The 20,609-nt window shown below is 39.2% G+C and overlaps 1 protein-coding gene across 1 annotated transcript; it reads left to right on the forward strand.

Moving 5' to 3' along the window:
- The first annotated feature begins 3,902 nt into the window (after nucleotides 1-3,902).
- On the forward strand, nucleotides 3,903-20,588 carry TMEM220 (transmembrane protein 220). Its single transcript, XM_033089364.1, has 6 exons — nucleotides 3,903-4,048; nucleotides 4,810-4,839; nucleotides 9,355-9,415; nucleotides 11,345-11,468; nucleotides 12,788-12,847; nucleotides 19,452-20,588. The coding sequence occupies exons 1-6, from the start codon at nucleotides 3,956-3,958 to the stop codon at nucleotides 19,585-19,587; spliced, it is 504 nt and encodes a 167-aa protein (XP_032945255.1). The 5' UTR covers nucleotides 3,903-3,955; the 3' UTR covers nucleotides 19,588-20,588.
- Nucleotides 20,589-20,609: the final 21 nt, after the last annotated feature.

Here is a 20,609-nt window from a genome sequence, read left to right on the forward strand (position 1 = left end):
TGTCAGACCTCATATGTGGTGGGTAAGTTGAACTGTATGTATTCTCCTTCGGGAAGGGACATCAAGGATATCAACGAACATTACTTGAGCCAGGTATCTTTCACTAACAACCACTACAAGAAAGGTTTAAGGCTTTCATAACATGGTCTAAGTTTTGCTAAGAGTACTTCATGGAGTCCTTCATGGAGACCAGATGAGTTTTGCAGAAGCAAATCAATCCTTGCTGTGGTGAGGTGCATGTCTGCTTTCAGATTCTTTAGGAGCAGCCTAAGGCTCCTAAAGAGCCTCCTTCCCCCAAAGCTTCCCTGACACAGAATCAGCAGACTGGAGAGAAGAGGAAACCGTTGCTGATATGATGTGGTGGGCAGAGGAAGGTGGATGGCACAATATCTGGTACAGGACAGGATTCTTGTTCCCTGTCAGCCCTGTCCCTGAAGAGGTCATCCAGTGAGTGTCACCAACACCCACACTTGGCAGACGGTCCCACTGGGAGAAGCTCCACTCACCAATGATGACCCTGCCTCAGATTTTATCCACTCACCTCTCACTCCTGAGTAGCTGACCACACCTGCCAGGACAGATAATGGAAAGTTAGAAGGTAAATGAGTCTGTAAAAGACAAGTGTCCTATTAATACATTCTTAGAAATACACCTGGCTCATTGACCAGACTATTGGTGCCAGGAGGTCAGCACATTCCTGTACTCTGTAAACAATCTGGGTATGAAGCCACACTGTCCAGAACTGGGGTTCTAGGATCACGTCAAAGAGAAGGACTGAGCTTTTGCGATGCTCAATCACTTGAGCCCCCATGATGGCCCAACAAGGAAACGTGCGTGGCACGTCCAACGGAGCAAAGTGCCTCTCCGGTCTGTGCTGGGATGGCCTAGGCCTGCCCTGCCTCCTGGATGGACATGACTCTGTCTGGACTTTCACAACCCGTCAGTCCCCCTCTGCGAATACTCTTCTTTCAGATATGTTTATGGCTTTGTCGGCTGTCTTTCAATCCGGTGGCCCTGGGAGGCTATCTATGTCTTTCTGTGAGCTTGTCAGTCTCTGCTTCATCGCCTAGCATTGGATTTATAATCCCACTCCCAAGAGAACAAGCAAGCACCTCTATTTCCAAGTTCTTGGAGGACAGATGTCCATATGCTGCCTAGGCACTGCTGGATTGTGGAGAAGAGAGTTCCCCTCACCTGGCACCAATGGCTCTGATTGCTTTCATGATGCTGCCACTGACCTGGTGGCCAAGGGGTAGCTCAGCAGGACGAAGGCCCTTCATGCCACCCTCTGTGCGGAGGGAAGCAAGCGTTGACAGACCCCTACTCTCTTTCAAACCAGCATCTCTATAGTAGTGTAGCGTTGTTGTGAAAAAGGACAATGAAATGACCCCTCAAGTAAAACTCTCTGTGATATTGAATTCATTTAAACTTATTTCTCACTACTTTTCAGACGAAGATTTCTCTTCCCTATCTTTGCAAAATCTGGACAAACATACAGTGGGGGTGGGGAGTGGGGTAGAAGATTTCAAGCATTGTCTTAACTACTAAATCATGATTATACAAGTCACCATTCTGTGTCACAAGTGAAAAAAACCCAACTCACACAAGTTAATATGTAAAGGAGGGACTTAGTCAGCTCACAAAACTAAAGGGTCAAGAGGTAGTTTCCAGCTTCAGGTGTAGCTGGATCCAGAGTCTCAAGTGATGTCATCAGCCTCCTTTATCTCTGAGTTCTGCTTCCTTTCCATGAGTTCACCTTCAGGAAGATTTTCTCCTGGCAGCTCCAGCTTATATGCTATCAGCTCAACACACTCAGCAAAAAGAAAGATTCTCTGTAATAGTCCAGCTAGGGCTACCAGATTTAGTAAATGTATGGGACACACTTATACTAAAAAATTATTCCTAGCTGATCTGAAATTCAAATGTAACTAAGCATCTTGTATTTTAACTGACAACCCTCAGTGTAGCACAGGTCCTAGGACTGAATCTGGGCAATCTGGATCACATACCATCCCATACCAGGTCAGGAAGACGGGCTATGCAAACTGGCAGGCCAGGGAAATGAACGCTGTGCAGACAAAACCAAAAACATGTCCACACAGTGACCTTGAAGGTCCCAAACAACAGTGAAAATTGTAAAACTGCATGGTGGTTGTATGCCACACAATAGTTTACCAATTATTTTCACACCGCTCTTTCTTTGTCACCCATACCCGTTTGGTTGGCAGAGCAGATATTATAACCACTCCCTTATTACTTTGCTCAGGTTGCTGTAACAAAACACCACAGACTGGGGTGGGGGGGGCGGGGCGAGGGGCGGCAGTGCTTAACAACAGACATCTATTTTCTGAGTATAGTTCTGGAGGCTGCAAGTCCAAGATCAAGGTTCTTTTGAGGTTTCTCTCCTTTGCTTGCAAATAGATGTCTTCTTGCTGTGTCCTCACATAGTCTTTCCTCTGTACATGTCTGTGTCCAAATCTCCTCTGCTTATAAAGAAAGACATCAGTCATATTGGATTAAGGCCCAATAAATAGTTTAATTTAATTACCTCTTTTAAGACCCTATCTCCAAATACAGTTACATTCTGAGGTCCTAGGGGTTAGGACTTCAACATATAAATTGGCATGGGGGACACAACTCAGCCCACAACACTCTACCCTCTCCTTTCTTTCCTTTCTTTCCTTCCTTCCTTCCTTCCTTCCTTCCTTCCTTCCTTCTTTCTTTCTCCTTCTCTTTCTCTCTCTCTCTCTCTTTTCAGGTAAGGAACAGGACAGTGAGGATGGTCACAACTTGTCCCCAGCCACAGGGCTGATTTAGTGGTGGAACTCAGTAAGCAGCCTTGCCCAATTCCAAGCAGTGGCAGCCGCCGCTGTGCCTGCCCACCCTCTGCCCGGCCTTCATCCCCTTGTGTGCCCACTGTTTATACAGGCCACCTATTGCCAGAGTGCAAGCTCCCTTCCTGGAGTGCACAGAGCAAACCCACCTTCGTGGTCCCTGCACCTCAGGCTGGACCAGACACCCAGCAGATGATATAAGCATTCCTTGAAAGGAAGGAAACAGAAAAAAAAAAAAACCCTAAAGAGTTTTAGATTTAGTTTAAAAAGAGGGGAGGACAGGGGCACATGCTCATGATTTGAAGTGATAAAGACTCTAGAACAGCACAAATGATGAGCCCTATGGATGTGTAAATGAGCCTGGGGAAAAACTAATCAGAAGGGTAAATTACAAAACAGAAAAAGACTAAAACAAGTGAGGAAAGAATAGTGAATATTTTAGTTGCTTTGGTTCATAAGAAATTCATGAGCACTGAGTGTGAAAATGTTGTTGGTTTTGGTGGTGGGAAAGAATTGTAAATATGTATAATATGTAAATACTTTTATAATAAAAACCCATGAAGATAAATGAGGCTGCCTGCAGAAAAGCTGTGAACTCTATAAGATGCTAATGTGACTCTCGTCACTCTAAGAAATTACCATAATGCTTACAGGGCTTTGAAAGTTCCTGAGCTTTGGAAATAAATGCATAAATTCTAAATACTAACCAGAAAACTCTCTTCTTCTTCTTCTTCTTCTCTCTCTCTCTCTCTCTCTCTCTCTCTCTCTCTCTCTCTCTTTCTTTTAATTTTTTTAATCTGAGGAATGACAAGCAGGGGAATCGGACCTATATGGGGTCAAACACGACTTCCGTCCATCATCGACGAGCTGTGCAGCCTTGGGCGAGTCGTCCAGTCTCTCTGCACTCACTTTGCCCATCTATGAAATGGGAAAAACGCCATCTACCCGCGCCGCGTTTTGGGGAGGAGCAAACGGGGAACGCGCGCGCCGACCAGTGGCCGATGGACGACATAGGACCCGCTGGGGAGCGAGGCCGGGGCGGGACCCGGCGGGGCGCGGCGGACGGAAGGGGCCGGCCCGGTGGACTCGCCGCCGCCCGCCCCGCCGCTCGGCCAGAGCCCATGGCACCGGCCGCGGGCCGCTGGGCGCCCGCCCTGTGGAGGGCCTGCAACGGGCTGATGGCTGCCTTCTTCGCGCTGGCAGCCTTGGTGCAGGTCAGCGGCCCGGCCCCGGGAGGCGGGCGGCGGGCGGCGGGCTGTGGCAGGGGGGCCTGAGGGCTCCGCAGGAGGCCGGAGCCAAGCTTCTCTCCAGGCCCCGCCTGCAGGATAGACTAACAAGCCCACAGGGTCGCAGAGGCTGGCAGTTTAGGTGGAGGACTAGAATTGGGGTTTATGCTTTGGGAACCCCCACTTCCTCCCCGTCAGACACTCATGTGTTGGTGTGATCTCACCACACCCCTCTCTTTTGCTCAAATGCTGGAAGGAGCTAGTTCAGAGTGTGTCCCTTTGAAAGGGACCTGAGCTGAAGCACCCTGGGCACCTTTCTTAATATTCAGCCTGTGTATAAAAATGAATACAATTCAGGGCCTAGGACAGGTATCGGAACAAAACCCTTTTGTAGCACAATTAGACTTTCACGTCTGCTTTGGGCCCCCTTCATAACAGCTTTCCTCATTCCTTGAGACCAGAAGGCCCTTAAAATACCCATTCTAGGTTTGGCTCACCCTTTTCAGAGTGCCTGTGCAGTTCTTTACAAAAATATGTGCTCTATGTTCACACCATCTGCTGTGTTCAGCCTGAAGCCCCATCACCCATCGTGATCTGCTGGACTATGTCTTATTCCTGTTTTGTATCCTTGGTGCCTATTGCAGCACCTGGCACAAAACAAATAATCTGAAATGAATCAAAGGGCAGACCAACTACAGGAATGGAACCTGACAGCATGTCTGCTAACACCGGATGTTTTGGCATTCCAGGTAAATGATCCAGATGCAGGACTCTGGATGGTGAGTATCAGCTGCGTTCCTCCATCTGCAAGAATTGTGAGACTGCACCAAACACACAATATTATTTATCTCTTTGCTACCATCCCCTCCGCTTTGTTTACTTAAAAACTTAGAAATCAAATCCTTTGAAAGCTCTTTTCCCTAAAATATTAGAGGGAAATGGGTCAGAGTGATAAAATGTGTGTGTGTGTATTCAGAATTTTCCAGAGACATAGGGGTCTTTCAGCAGTATTCTCTTTGAAAAAAATGGTCCAACTGAGGACACTTTTTTGAAAACATAGAGTGGACCTTTCAAGGTCAAATGAACCATTCTTCATGAGAAACTCCAACAAACATCTGACCAGAAATGGGAGGCTTAAATTACAGTTTGTGGTTCTGCTAATTCTGTGAGTTATATTTACAAAGTCATTAAAGCCCACAGGCCTACAGTACACATCAAACCAGTGCTCTAACAGAACCATTTGGAGGAGGGGACGGTCCTTCCACGCATTTTCTGAAATACCTGGATTTTCTTTCAATACAGATCCACAGACTATACAATATCACCAATGAGATGATTTTAGGCTTTGGAATAGCGTGAACCATGTACAGATTAGCAACAAGTGAAAGCATTTGGAATTATAATGCAAAATTCTAGTCAGTTATTTTTAGTGTAGTGGAATTGCATTCTCATATTGCTTGTTGTCCAGATTCACATGTCCCTGAATCAAATCAAATTGTCTCTTCCTTAGCACTCTGGTCCATATCCCGAGCTACAAATATTATTTCCCTGCAAACAAGTCTCAAATATCCAGCTTAATGTTAAATGTACAAAAGACTGCGACCGTGCTTTCCCGAAAATAAGACCTAGCAGGATAATCAGCTCTAATGCATCTTTTGGAGCAAAAATTAATATAAAACCCAGTCTTATGTTATATAAGACCGGGTGTTACATTATACTAAAATAAGACCAGGTCTTATATTAATTTTTGCTCCAAAAGATGCATTAGAGCTGTTTGCCCGGCTAGGTCTTATTTTGGGAGAAACATGGTAGATATACCCACCTGTACATCACACTGGCTCCTCAAATACACCCAAGTTCCTACCCAGCATCTTTCCCTCCAAAACCCATTCCTCCTCCTGACTCACCCATTTTTATTACCAGCAGAATCACTCGGAGTCATCCTTGATGAAAACCTCAGTCATCTTTAACATATCTGTTCCTCACCACTGTCTTTGATATCCCCTTAAAAAAAAAAGCAATCCAACAACAAAAAACCCAATCTAGGTTTCAATGCTTATCTGTACAGTACCTGTACATTTTACCTTTCACTTCATGTTTAGATGATGTAATATGAATAATAAACACCATATCCCCACAGACGTCCTCCCTTATTTCCAGGTTAGCCCTCCATTACCTCCCACAGGGACCCTTGGAATGGCTTCCTAACTCTTCCAGCTGCATGTAATCTCTTTCACTCCAAGAACACTAGTTATATTTTGCTTCTTGCTTCAAAAACTTTTCTCATTTCCCACGATGGGTAAGTTGAAACTCTCTAACTTGGCATTCAAGGCCCAGCATAATATGGCCCCAACCCACTTTTTCAGTTTGGTTTTGGAAGCCCAGTCCACCAATAATAGTTATAGTGGCTTGCACCTAGAATTCTTGTATGTCATACTCAAGCTTCAAGATCTACCTCAAACGCTCTCTCTCACCCCCAAAAATCTGTCTTTCCCATAAGTTCCAACCATCCTTCCTTTGAGCCTTTATTGCAGGACTAATGCATTCCGCTTTGCGCTAGAGTTGGCTCCGGACATGCCAGCTCCCAGGGGGACAGAGGCTTGGTACCTTCTTCTTGGTGGCCCTCAGGCAACATAACATAGTGCCTTCCTATAGATGTCCTTCCCTTATTGACTCCTGAATGAATGAAAGAATAAAAGGATGCATAGATGAACGAATACTAGTTTACTGGGCCTTGGGGGCTTGTACTGCACCTTACTCATTTCCATGTTCCTTATTTCATCCTGCTCATGGAGCATACTTCCATGTTTCCCCAAAAATAAGACCTAGCCAGACCATCAGCTCTAATGCGTCTTTTGGAGCAAAAATTAATATAAGACTTGGTCTTATTTTACTATAAGACCAGGTATAATATAATATAATATAATTATATAATACCAGGTCTTATATAAGACTGGGTGTTTTTAATATGAGATAATACCCGGTCTTATTTCAGTATAAGACTGGGTCTTTATGATATAATATAATATAATACCCAGTCTTATTTTAATATAAGACCGGGTCTATATAATATAATATAATATAATATAATATAATATAATACCAGGTCTTACATTAATTTTTGCTCCAAAAGACGCATTAGAGCTGATGGTCCAGCTAGGTCTTATTTTCAGGGAAACACGGTTGTATCAAGACACATACAGGAGCAAATAATAGAAAACCTGACTAACATCAGGTTATAAAAATGCAGAATATCTCACTTAACAAGAAGTCCAGAGGCAACTGCTTAACGGCCAACAGCGTCACCAAGGACCCGAGCTTCCTCTTTCTTCTCTGTCATACTCAATGTGTGATGTGTCCTCTAATATTTACAGAATGACTGCTGCAGCTCCAAACATCTCTTCCCCAGGCAAGAACATCACAAGTAGAAAGACACAGGCAAGAGCAAAATGAGTTTTTCTCCTGTGCTTTCCTCCCTTTTATCAGGGAAGAAATGTTTCCCAGGGAGCCCCGCAGGCAGGCTGCTATTCGGTTTGTACAAACAAATATGCTTGGTCAGCACCCATGCGTGTTGGTGGTTAAAAGCTTCGACTATCAGTCTCACCCCTAAGAGACTTTCCCTTACATTTCACTGCTGGAATATGACCACCCCTTGCTGCTGAAGTGGCTGGGAAAACAAATTGGCTTTTCAGTTTTTATAGTGGCAAAGGGATAAGGAAGAGCAGTATTAGGAATGACTGCTATGGGACTCAATGACTATGTGCTGAATTAAACTAAGAATTATAAATAAATATGATGATACCCTTAGTTTAAAAACCTACCAACAAAAAGTGGGTTCTACTGAGTTCATTACTGAGTGTTTATATTGTGCATTGTTTTTACTTGTGTACTAAACACAATTATTTTCGGTCTCTCTGCCCTCCAAAAAAAAAAGTTATCTCCTTCAAGATAGAGAAAAGCATTTAAATAAGGATCGACATGGCACAATTGCCATGGGAGATCATTACTTAGTTTTTAGGGTTGTTTTGTTCATATATTTACGATACACTGAAATAAAATCTTAGTTTAGACCCTTTAATCTATTAATCACCAATATCTGATACATTTTAAAATCTCTGCCAAACATTTCTTATGGAGAGCACAATTAAATACTGCATGTTCTCTGTGTGTTTAACTTTCCCACCCTCCCACTCCCCCCAGCTAAATCATGTAGGTTTTCACTGGAGGAAAACAAACTCCTTACTACTCTAAGTGTTGTCCTTGAAAGAACGACAGCAGTATCCCCTGGAAGCTTACTAGAAAGGCAGAATGCTGGGCCCAACCGCAGATCTCTAGAACCAGATGCGCATTTTAATAAGATCGTCAGGTAATTCATATGCACATTCAATTTTGAGAAGCACTGGTCTCGCCCTCAGTCGCATGACTGTCCACCTGTGAGAGGTGACCTGCCTTGGACATACTGATATTGGCCAATAGTCCAGTAATCATAGGAAAGATGAACAGGGTGTAATCCAGATCCTCTCTCTCACCAGGGTCAAGACAGACATGTTTTTATAGTGACGGCCAATCATTTAAAATGTACAGCTCCGACAACTTCCAAATAAACTAAAAACTTCTGACATAAGCATCGTCATTGATGTGGTTACACAGCTACATTTCTGGGAAAGTCCCCAAACTTCTTAGAAACCTAATTGTCCTTTGCCTGCAACACACAGGCAATGGCAGGTTTGGCTAGTCTGCTGGCTATGGACGAGGCTTGAAAACAGGGCTTCTTCGGGGCCAGTCTTGCAAACCAACTCACCAGAAGTTTCCAAGATGAAGAGCCTAGTCTTCTTATTGAGCACCTCTGATCATCCCTCATCAGTAAGCTTTCTTTGGCCTCACGGCAGAGATGGAATATAGGGCTGGATGGTCCATGGGGCCAGACCCAAAAGGGCCATCTAGCTAATAATTATGGCTGTTCTTGCCCTACTTTTCAAAGAGCCTTTTGTTTTGTGAGTGGGGAAAGGCTATTTGGGCATGGATGTTGCTTAGGAGAGCTTAGGAAGTCAGCGTGTCGAGACCCAAACTCTGCTCAATGATAGAGCTCGAAGATGAGTAAAGACTTTCCTGGAATAGCCTTCAGTCTAGGAGGAAGGCAGATTAAATTATTCCTTGATTGTTCCTGAAACCTAAGGTAAATCATGGAGACTGATGGCCACTGATGTCATTGTTCTTTACTTCCTAAATATCTCTGAACATCTATGTTGGGCATACGTCTTAACTCACGTGATCTCCTCTCTTTTTGCTAACAGGTTGTGTATACAATTCCTGCAGTGCTAACCCTGCTTGTTGGACTTAACCCTCTTGTCACAGGTATGACCCTTGGATTAGGAATGCAGATAATGCTACTACTTGTGAATGAATGAATGGCTGTAAAACAGAGGCTTTATCGTATGTTTATTTTGTAACCTGCTACTTTGACCCCTTACATATATATCTATCTTGGGTGGGTGTACACGTAAAATCAGATTTCCTTATAATGAGAATCTATCTGCCCATCCTCCAGGAGAAAAATGGGCTCTCCAGATCTTTTTCCTCATTTCTGATAATAACTGGGAGCTAAGTCTAATCTAGATCATCCTAACCCATCTTCAGGGAAACTTCACAAGGACTCGCCATATTGAGACAGTCTATCAGTGTGGAACCCCAGATCTCTTCCACTGGTGTGGAATAGTAGTCACGCAGTTTAGCTTACGAGAGCGAGAAGGGCTCCAGTCTCTGCCACCAAGTGCTAACCTTGTCTGCATACTCAGCGGTGATCAATGTCTAGTATATATTTACTCTTATCAAATTCTTTTGAGACCATTGTCACCCCCATTAATTTTACTATTTTGAATTCATTCAAAACCTATGTATATGAACTGCTACTTACGTAGAGAAACTGTTTGTATCGTCTATAACAAGTATCTAGATTTTTTGTTAATATAGGTTGCTCTCCCTAATCTCCCTATGTGCTGTCATAATACCCCCAGCAATTTATTGCATGCTTATGTGTTTCCTCCTCCTAGACTGTAAGCTCCTTAAGAGCAGGATCATTTTTAACCCATCTTTGTACCAGCTGAGCTTAAATATAGCCAAGAATATGGTAGCTGCCTGATGTTTACGAATGAATAAATGAGTGGCTGTAAAACAGAGGCTTAATCATATATTTATTTTGCAACCTGTTCCTTTGGAATCCTTACATGTATATCCCAGGTGGGTATACATGTAAAAATTCACTTAAAAGAGCTGGTTTGTATTGCCCTTGGGCTACCTACCTGAATTATGGGCAACACATAGCTGCTTCACCTTTTATGGCCTTTAAAACTCTTTAACAAACCTTTAAGTTCGAGTTTTATACTATAAAAGTGTCTTACAACAGAAAAAAATACATTTGACATTGTTTACTAACATTTTATTAATGGGGACTATTACTCCTGCAGGTTATTCTTCCTTTTCTTTATGACAGCTTCTATTAGTGGGGCTTGAACGTTCTTAGGGCCTTAAAATAAAGACTAATGATTCCCACGTGCGTGGGGAAAACTCTTGTCCCCTAGGTGCCCAGGTTCCTTGTGTAGGTCCCTAGAACTCGGTCTACATGTTTAAGGCATATCAGTTAGGGCTCCTTAGTTGTGAGCAAGGGAGAAAACTCAAATGGGCTCCAAGCTAGAAGTAGCTGTATTAGGATACGTTACTGAGAAGGCCAGGGTGGTGCTGGCTTCAGGCACGCTGGCAGCTCAGAACGTCAACTTCTCTGCACTCTCAGTTCCACCACCCATTGCAGACTTCAGTGCTGGGCTCCACGTGGTAGCTCTGCAGCTCAAAGTTCATATCTTCACCACGCCAAGTCCAGCAGAATATGGAATCCACTCCCTGCTATCTCAGAATTGAGTTGTTGGTCCTGGTTTGTCTTATGTTCATCCTGAGCCAAATCACTGTCACTAAGGGGATGAAATGCATTGGTTGACCTAACTAAGGTCCAGTTATCTGGGACATGTGGACAGGGGTGTGGGAAGGGGAGATCCCCAAAGAAAATAAGGGCAGTCACCATATAAAGGGGAGATGCTGGACAACCAAAATAATAAATGTCCGTTTAAGTTTATAATTACTGCTTTAATCTCTGTGACATCCCTCAAAACGAAGGACAACCAAACCCCGGCCTTTTCTGAATACTTTACCTAAAGCAGACTGCAGCAGATGCGGAGATCATTTTTCTCTGGGATGTGATTCCATGAGTAACAGCATCAGGGTTTCTGTTTTTAGGTAACCTGATTTGGAAGAGTGTCTCTGCAATACACATGTTCATTTGTATTGTGTGGGCTGTCGCCTTGGCGCACTACCTCCTGCTTCACACCCAATGGAGCATCTTACATGAGGAAGAAGGCAGGTGAGCAGTGACTTTGGCTCTCTGGAAGGAGTGGGGAAGAACTGAGAAATCTGTTCCTTTACACCTTAATCTGTGCACAGTGATTTAATCCCTCCAATTATACCATGAAGAGCAGGGGAGGTATTATCTCCTTTGTAAGTTCAAGAAACTGAAGAAATGATGGAGCCAGGATTCAAACCCAGTACCGTCTACCCTATGTCATGATTACTACAGACTGCCAGCACATATTACATTATGTTACCGTCAAGGCAGTTGGAACTTGACCCCCTTACAATAAGCAAGAGTACTATACAGTAATAGTCCAGTCGAATGAGGTGAAAGAAAACTCCAGCCGCATTGTTTCAGTTCTGGTTCAAGCCAAAATCTTACCTACAAGTGTGATCGGCCACCGCAGAGGTCAACCTCATTCAGCCTTGCCCTGATGTCTCACGTAATCCCCTCCCTTTGTCACAGCCATTTGTTCTTACTCACCTCTTCCTTTGCTTTCTCCCACCCTTGACTCCCTGGCCTAATACCCCAATTCCTTGACTTTCTATCCCACTGCTGACATCTGCCAACACCCAGATTTAGAGACCTGTAAGTTAAGCATCACTGACGAGGTGCTGCTGTTACAGGCCCTCCTCTTTGGAAACCTGGATCAGGTTGGTAGGTCGATGGGAGTGTAAACCAAATGGGTTGCATCACCTCCAACTCCAAGCCCACAGGTATGGTACAAAGTGGGGCTGCCAGTGGTACTATGGCCAAATACGACTGTTTTCTACTCTATGTAAAGGATAAGTGCTTTTAACACATATTTCTAAAAGCATATACCCACCGAAATCATCAGTCTGACGCATATTACAAATAAATCATTCCTCTCCACTAAGATGTGACCCAATTTCTGTAGTATGTGCTCAAATTGTTTATCGAGTTGAGCCCAGGTGGCTGACCCTGAACACACTGAACACTGTGAAACAATGTATAAAGAATGCCTGATCAAATTGAGCTTGTTTTCTTGGTTGTAGTATTCCTCCCAGTGACAGGAAGTGATTTAGCTGTGTTCGTGTTTGTATTTTGTTGTTTTCTTTTGTTCACTTATAAGTTGGGGAACAGTCATAGAACTTACATCTGCTTCCTAAGCTGAAATTTTTATATAGGGCTTTAAACGGTGTGAAAATAATTTGAGTCATGCCAGACTTGAAAATATTCTGTAGATACTACACATCTTGGGGGAAGTCATCCAACAATCAGCAGAAGCAAGTGTCATCGAGAGAATGGCTTGATGATACGTGTCTCACTTGTAGCCACTTCAGAAATGTGAGACGTATGCTGTTTTACAGGGAACTGTTTGGTCTGGTGATTATCACAGCATGGATGAGCCTGTGCCACAGTTCGTCAAAGTAAGTTGTCCTATCAGATGCATTCAAGGTTGATCAGATCAAGTCGGTAAGTGAAACACTGACACAAAACAGGAATCTTTTGAAAGAAATCTTTCCTTCCCTATGGAAAGCTAATAGTTGACTTAAAGTTTCATGCTCATTAATACTTTCACGAGTACCACAGTTTCCTATGTGGCCCAGAGTAATCAGGGAGTTGCCAGCCTAAAGAGTGTTCTTCAGGGAGAAGGAAAATGATCTCAGAAGGAAGCTTGGAGATTTAGGGAAGAATGAACAGCAAATAAAATATAAAAGTGTGAGTACATATAAATGAATATCAACTTTATAAGACAATAATGATGTTTTGTGGGACTCAAATATGTAAGGAATAAAAATACATGACAAGAGTAGCATATAAGTGCGAAGGGGATAACTGAAGGTAGTGTTCTACATCCTTGAATTGTCTGGGAAGAGGTAAAAGTACCCATGCATATTTTAGATTTTATAAGTCAAGGATTCATGTAGTAATCCTTAAGGTAACCAGTAAACGAAAAGAAATTTAGTATAGAAGTCAAGAAAAGAGAATGGAAAAAGAACAAATGGGAAAAATAGGAAAAAGATGTTTAGAGAAATAAACCCAAATATATGAGATTACATTAAATGTAAATATTCCAAATATTCCAAATAAAAGTCAGAGATTTTTCAAAGTGGGTAAGATTACAAACCCGACTAAACACTGCTTACAAAAGACAACTCTTAAATATACAGATACAGAAAGATTGAAAGTCAAAAGATGGAAAAAATATACAATGCAAACACCAACCAAATGAAAGCTGGTATAGCAATTTTAATTTTAGAAAAGCAAACGTTAAGGCCAGCATTACAGAGAAAAGACACTTTTTATTGATTTTTAAAAATTTTTTATTTTGAAATATTCAAACATATACAAAAGCCGAGACTGATATAATGAATCAGATGTACCCATCATCTAGCTTTAACAATTATCATAGTATGTCCAATCTTATTTCATCTATATCACTGTCTTCTCCACACTTAGATTATTTTGAAACAAATCCCAGACATCACATTGTTTTATTTGTAAGTATTTCAGTATGTATCTCTAAAAGAGAAGCACTTTAAAAAAATAACCAATCTACCATCATCACACACAAAAAATAAAAGAACAATAATTTTTCAGTATGGAGTTTTCCAGTCAATGTTTACATTTCCCCAATTGTCTTATAAATGCTTCTTCCTGTGTTCTGTATTTCTTATAAATTGGTGGTTAGATCTAGAGGCTTGGCCAGATTCTAGTATTTTTAGTATTAATACCAAGCAAGACTACTTCATGGGTGGTATTATGTACTTCCATCATAATATATATAATACTTAGCTGTTTTTCTGTAATGTTAATACCGTGTTTCCCTGAACATAAGACCTAGCTGGACAATCAGCTCTAATGCGTTTTTTTGGAGCAAAAATTAATATAAGACCCAGTCTTATAGTAAGATATAGTGATATAGTAAAATATAGTAATATAATAGTGAACTTATAGTAAAATAAGACCGGGTCTTATATTAATTTTTGCTCCAAAAGACACATTAGAGCTGATTGTCTGGCTAGGTCTTCTTTTTGGGGAAACACGGTAGTCTTTGATGATAATTGCCTAAGCCCAGTAATTCACTGGAGTTACAAAACAGTTCTATTCTAATTATACCATTCCTTGATTATTAGCTGGAAAACTTCAATAAAGAGAAACTTCTAGATCATAAGAAGGAAAGAAAAAGCTGTTGATTCTTAATTTACCATTTTTCAAAGAGTTTTTCTTTACTGGGCATCTTCCAAAAGTGACCGATGAGTTTTGTTTATATGTTGATTTAGTAGTACCATTATAAAGTCATGGATTTCAACATAGTTGTTTTTCAGTTCATGGTAGTTATTATCTTTATTGATGCTTCAACTGTCCCATCTTTGACCAGTGGCACTGACTCAGGTTTGGATCCTGCATTCCTTCTTTTTTTAATATGAGAAAATAAAATTTTAATACATGTGCATGGGGAATTCACATAAACATGAAACTTTCAAAGACACTGAGGCAACATTGGGTATGTATGACATTTTGGACAAAGGAGAAAAGGCAGAGACAAGGTACTAGATTCCTGAATTCTTTCTGACATGACCCTAGTAATCTTTGATTGCTTTCTGGTATGATAAAATGTTCCAAGATAATACACATTTTATGTCCCAGACCTGGAATTAACCATTTTCCAAAAAGCCTTGGTTACTTTTGATAGGTAATGGTATTTATAGGTCACATTCTCGGCATGAGTGGTGCTCATTGCTACTGGATTGGTGATTGGATCTTTTTAGTGGACAGCTAGGAAATTCATACGTATGTGCATATTCGTGTGTGTGTGTGTGCACCATAAATATATATGCACACATATTACACATATATATTTAAAGATAATATGTATTTATATAAATTTAAATATATGTTTAAAGATAAAATACCTTATGAGTTCATACTGATTCTAGAAATTCAAATTCAGGAACAGAGCTTTTCATTTAACCTTATCAGCGATCTGACATCAGTATTTCCTTGAAATCATGTCGAAAAATGTCTAGTCTCAGTGACCTCAACTCATCTGACTTATCCCACAACAATCTCAAAATAACGATGATTACTAAAAACAGGATTTATTTTTTATCGTTGGTAGGGACCGTCCCTCTAAGGCAGGGGTGTCCAAACTTTTTTCAACGTTTTTTACCAAGGGCCATTATTCGGTAAAATACACAAACAGCTGGGCCACTCACTCGAGGTGAAGTAAGTATTGCCTCACCTGGTTTATTTAAGTAAACTAAATATATTTTTGGAATTTGCTGTGGGCCAATGAAAAATGGATTGCGGGCTGCAGTTGGGCCGCAGTTGGCCCGCGGGCCGCAGTTTGGACACCCCTGCTCTAAGGGATGTACATTCAAATTACTTGGGATAGTTCCTCTGCATGCTAATGCTACCAAGTGAACACACAGGTTCATTTATTTCATTTTACTTTTAATTTCTAGGGATAATTTTATTAAAAATACATTTTGTTTTATAATTATATAAAATATCTACATGGTCCCAAAGTCAAATCTACAAAATATAGTCAAAGAACTCTAGCTTCTTTATTCCCCCAACCCTCCCTTTATAGGTGAAACTTTTTGCAATTTTATGGTTTATCCTTCTATGGTTTCTTCATGGAGCAAATTCGTGCATTTATTTGTATTCCTGCTTGTCTTAAGTGGTAGCATATAATAGAAAACTGTATTGAATACAATTGTCTTCTCCTTGAATATTTCCTTACTGTATCTTGGAGGTCATTCTGTAGTATATATAGAATTTCCTTATTCTGCTAATAGCTCCACAGTGTATTCATCTAGTCCTCTTATCGTTTATATTGTATACAAACTTTTGCTATTAAATATAACGTCAGCAGACTATATTGGCAAAGTTTTGACTTTTTACTAATCAGATAGTTGAGAAATGGGTAATTTGCATTTTTCTTATTAGGAGCAAAGGGGGGCATTTTCCTATGATTAAGTGACATATGCATTTCTTTTTTCTATAAAATACTGGTTCATCTCTGAGTGATATAGGTTTAACCTGTTTCTAAGGTTGTTAGTCTCTATTTTTAGAAGCTCTTTACTATAGGTTAATACTACAGACATTAACCCTTTGTGATATAAGCTGAAAAAAAATTTTTTTGCAGTTTCTTTTTATCCTTTTACTTTGCTTTACATAAAGTATACTTTGCCGTGCAAATGTAGGTTTTTTTTTTTAATGTTACTAAATTTATCAATTCTTTTCCTTATTGCTCTGAATTTGGAGTCATAAGAAATCTTTCCTTCCTCTCAGGTTGTAAAGTAAGTTTTCTTCTAATACATGTATGGTTTAATTTTTATATTTAACTCTTTGATCTACTTAGAATTTATCCTAATACAATGGTATAAACAATGCTATACCAATATTATCTTTTTTTACTTTTCGCTACCTGGTGATCTCAACATCACTTATTAAAAAGTGGATTTAAGATGCCAAAGAAAGACATTTTTTAATGACCAAAGGTTCATTAAATCAGGTTCAATAAATCATTATATCAGGAAGATAATAACAATTCTAAATTTGTATATAACTAATAACATAGCCTCAAAATAGATAAAACAAAAATGGACAGAACTGAAAAGAAAAATTGAAAATTCTACAATCATCTTGAGAGACTTTGAAAGACGTCTTTCAGTCACTGATAGAATAAGAAAATCAAGAAAAAATTTCAATAAAGATACAGAAGATTTGAGCTATACAATAAGAAACTTGACCTAATGGATGTGTACAGAACACCAGCACCAAGAATGGAAGAATTCACATTCTTTTCAAGTACACACTGAATATTTACAAAATGACTGTGTATGTTGGGCCATGAAATAAGTCCCAGCAAATTTCAGACAATGTTCTTGACCACAGTGCAATAAAGCTAGAATTAATAAAAATAATTTAAAATAATAATTGTACCAATCACTGTATGTTTGGAAATTAGGAAATACACTTCCAAATAACATTTGGGTAAAGAAAGAATCACAATGGAAATGAGACAATATTTTGAAGTGAATATAAGGAGAATACTACATATTAAAATTTGTGGAATGCAGCTAAAAGTCACGCTTAGAGGGAAATTTATAGCCTTCAATAGATATATTTAAAAAAACAAAAAACAAGAAAGGCTGAAAATCAATGAGCTTAGCTTCCAAGAAGTTAGGAATTCTCCAATTCAAGAAGTTAGGAAAAGAACAATTAAATCCAAAGAAACAACAAGAAAAGAAACATAAGAAGATTTTTATGAACAACTTTTTGCAAATAAATCTGAAAATCTAGACAAAATGGACAAACTCTTTAAAAAAATACAACATATCAAAACTGATACAAAAAATATTCAGAACAATCCCATAAATATTAAAGAAACTGAGTCCATAATTTAAATTTTTCCTAAAAGAAAACTCTAGAACAAATGGCACAACTGGAGAATTTTACCTAACACTTAAGGAAGAAATAATACCAAACTTCAACAAACTCTTCCAGAGAACAGAAAAAGAAGAAACACTTTCCAATTCATTTTATTAGGGCAGAATATCCTTGATACCAAAACTTGACAAGAACATTAGGAAAAAACAAAAAGAATTTACATAGCAATCTCACTTATGACAACAAATGGAAAAATGCTAAACAAAACATTAGCAAATCAAATCCTTCAATATAACTCAACTACCAAATTGCGTTTATTTTAGGAATACAGTTAGTTTAATGTTCAAAAACCAACAAATGTTTTCTACCACATAAACAGAATAAAAGAAGAAAATAAACTGATAGTTAATCTATACAAAAAGAGCATTTGATAAAATTCAACATCCATTATTGATAAAAGCTCTTAGAAAATGGGCATACAAGGGAACTTAACCTGATAAAGAGTATCTATGCCAAAGCTTGATACTTAACAGTGAGCAGTTGAAACTTTCCCTCTGAGATCAGGAATGAGATGAGGTTAGCCACTCCTGACCCTTCTACTCAACATTATTATAGCTATTGTTCTAGCCAGTAAAATGAGGCAAGAAAGAAATGAAAGGCCCAAGGATTGGAAAGGTAAAATTAAATTTTCATGATTCATGGGTGACATGATTGCATACATAGAAACTCAAAAAGTATCTAAAAAGTTATTTGAGTAAGTGAATCTAGCATGATTGATGAATACTAGGTCAATATACTAAAATCAACTGCACTTTTATTAGCAAGTAACAGAAAATAATAACAAAGTTACTACTTTTAATAACAACAAAAAATCAATTCCCTAGGAATAAATCTAGCAAGAGAAATGCAAATATCTACACACAAAACTATAAAACATTACAGGAGAAATTAAAGAAGACCTGAATATTAAAATAAGGAAGACCTAAGTAATTATCCTAAAGTAGTACAGGCTAAACCTATACTGGCAAAACGATAAACTAGAATGAAACCAACTAGAATCTAGAAACAGATCCATACATATATAGACCCTTGACTTATGACAATAGTGGAACTGCAGGGTAGCAAAGGAAGGAAGTCTTTTCAGTAAATACTGCTGGAGCAATTGAATATCCATATAGAAAACAAAAGGCAAAAAAATCTCTACAACTGTAATAAAAATCAATTCCAGATGGAATACAGATCTAATGTGAAAGCAAAACAAGAAAACTTTTAGGAAAAAAATAATTATTTTCAAGATCTTAGGAGGGAATGTTTTCTTAAACAGGACACAAAAATTATGAAAAGATCAATTTTAACATTGCTTAGTTAATGACTAGTCAGATCCTCAAAAGACATCACTGAGTGGGAAAAGGCATTTGTAACAGGTAAACAACAAGGATGTGCATGAAGAATATGTAAAGAATTCATGCAGATCAATAAGTTATATTCCAGTAAAAAATTTAAGAGAAAAAGGATCATACAAAAATATAATGATGTATTTTACCAAATTCCATCTTTATACTTGTTTCCAAAGTAACCTATAATTTTCATTGGATTTTTACTGATGATAATTTTTGTGTGTCTTTATAGGAATCCAGTTGGTGGAAGAATTCAGTTGGCTCTCGCCATTGTGATTGCTCTTTTTCCCTTTACCTCGTGGGTCTACATATACGTAAACAAGGAGATGCGGTCCTCCTGGCCAACTCACTGCAAGACAGTAATTTAAATGAAGAATCCTGTTCTTAAAATGAGAATTTTCAATTTTTTATAAACATGGATGATTTTTTTCTTTTTAAACCTAGGAACTTTTTAAGGCTGCCTACAATACAACGTAGGATTAGACGGGACTGGTAAGAGACGGGGTCTCACATTCTGTTGTGTCATAGTATAGAAAAGGCAGTAGAAAAAAAGTTAAGAAATACAAATTCTGACTCAGCTTCCTCACTATCAATGTGACTTGGGCAAATATAAAACACTTCCTGGAGGATATTTCTTTATCTATAAAGTACGATTATTACTAGCTCTCCTACTTCCTTTTACAGTTGCAAGAATTAAACTAGGTAATATGAGAGCACTCTGAAAATATTAAGTGCTTACCAAGGGCTGCCCATGACTAAAATAGAGGGAAGCAGGGTTTGGTTAATATGTACGATAGAAAAAGAGGTTCAAGAGAGGGCTACAGCCCTGAACTAATCTCATCATCATTTAACTGGTACAGTGCCAGGAACTAAATGAGGTCTCCAAATAAACCAAATGAACAAGCATGTCTTGGAAAGAAAGGCAAGTTAAGATAAAATAAAGGAATTTGGAACAAAAAAGGAAATAGAGAATGTTAATTACATTGTAAATAAAAAATAAAATGAAAATCTACACACATCTTTTTTTTTTTAATGTCAAAAGTAACCTTGGGGAGACCATTTTACAGTTGTACTCTCCGACACGGTCGCCGCTAGACATGTCACACTGAGCACTTGAAATGTGGCGAGACTAACGTACGAAGTTTTTTTTTTTCCTTATTTTAATTTAAAAATATATCAATTCAGTTCTTAGAAAATGTAGTGTTTGGAACAACTTGGGTGTCTGAATCTACTTCTTCAACTGCAAATTTTATATCTAATACAGATCAAGTATTTTCAACGAAATTAGTGTCCAAATGGATGGGTTATAAGTATAAAATACACATTAGGTTTTAAAGATAGTATAAAAAAATGTAAAATATTTTTATATTGATTACATGTTGAAATATTT

This window comes from Rhinolophus ferrumequinum, chromosome 21, assembly GCF_004115265.2.
Source record: "Rhinolophus ferrumequinum isolate MPI-CBG mRhiFer1 chromosome 21, mRhiFer1_v1.p, whole genome shotgun sequence".
Taxonomy (NCBI): Eukaryota; Metazoa; Chordata; class Mammalia; order Chiroptera; family Rhinolophidae; genus Rhinolophus; species Rhinolophus ferrumequinum.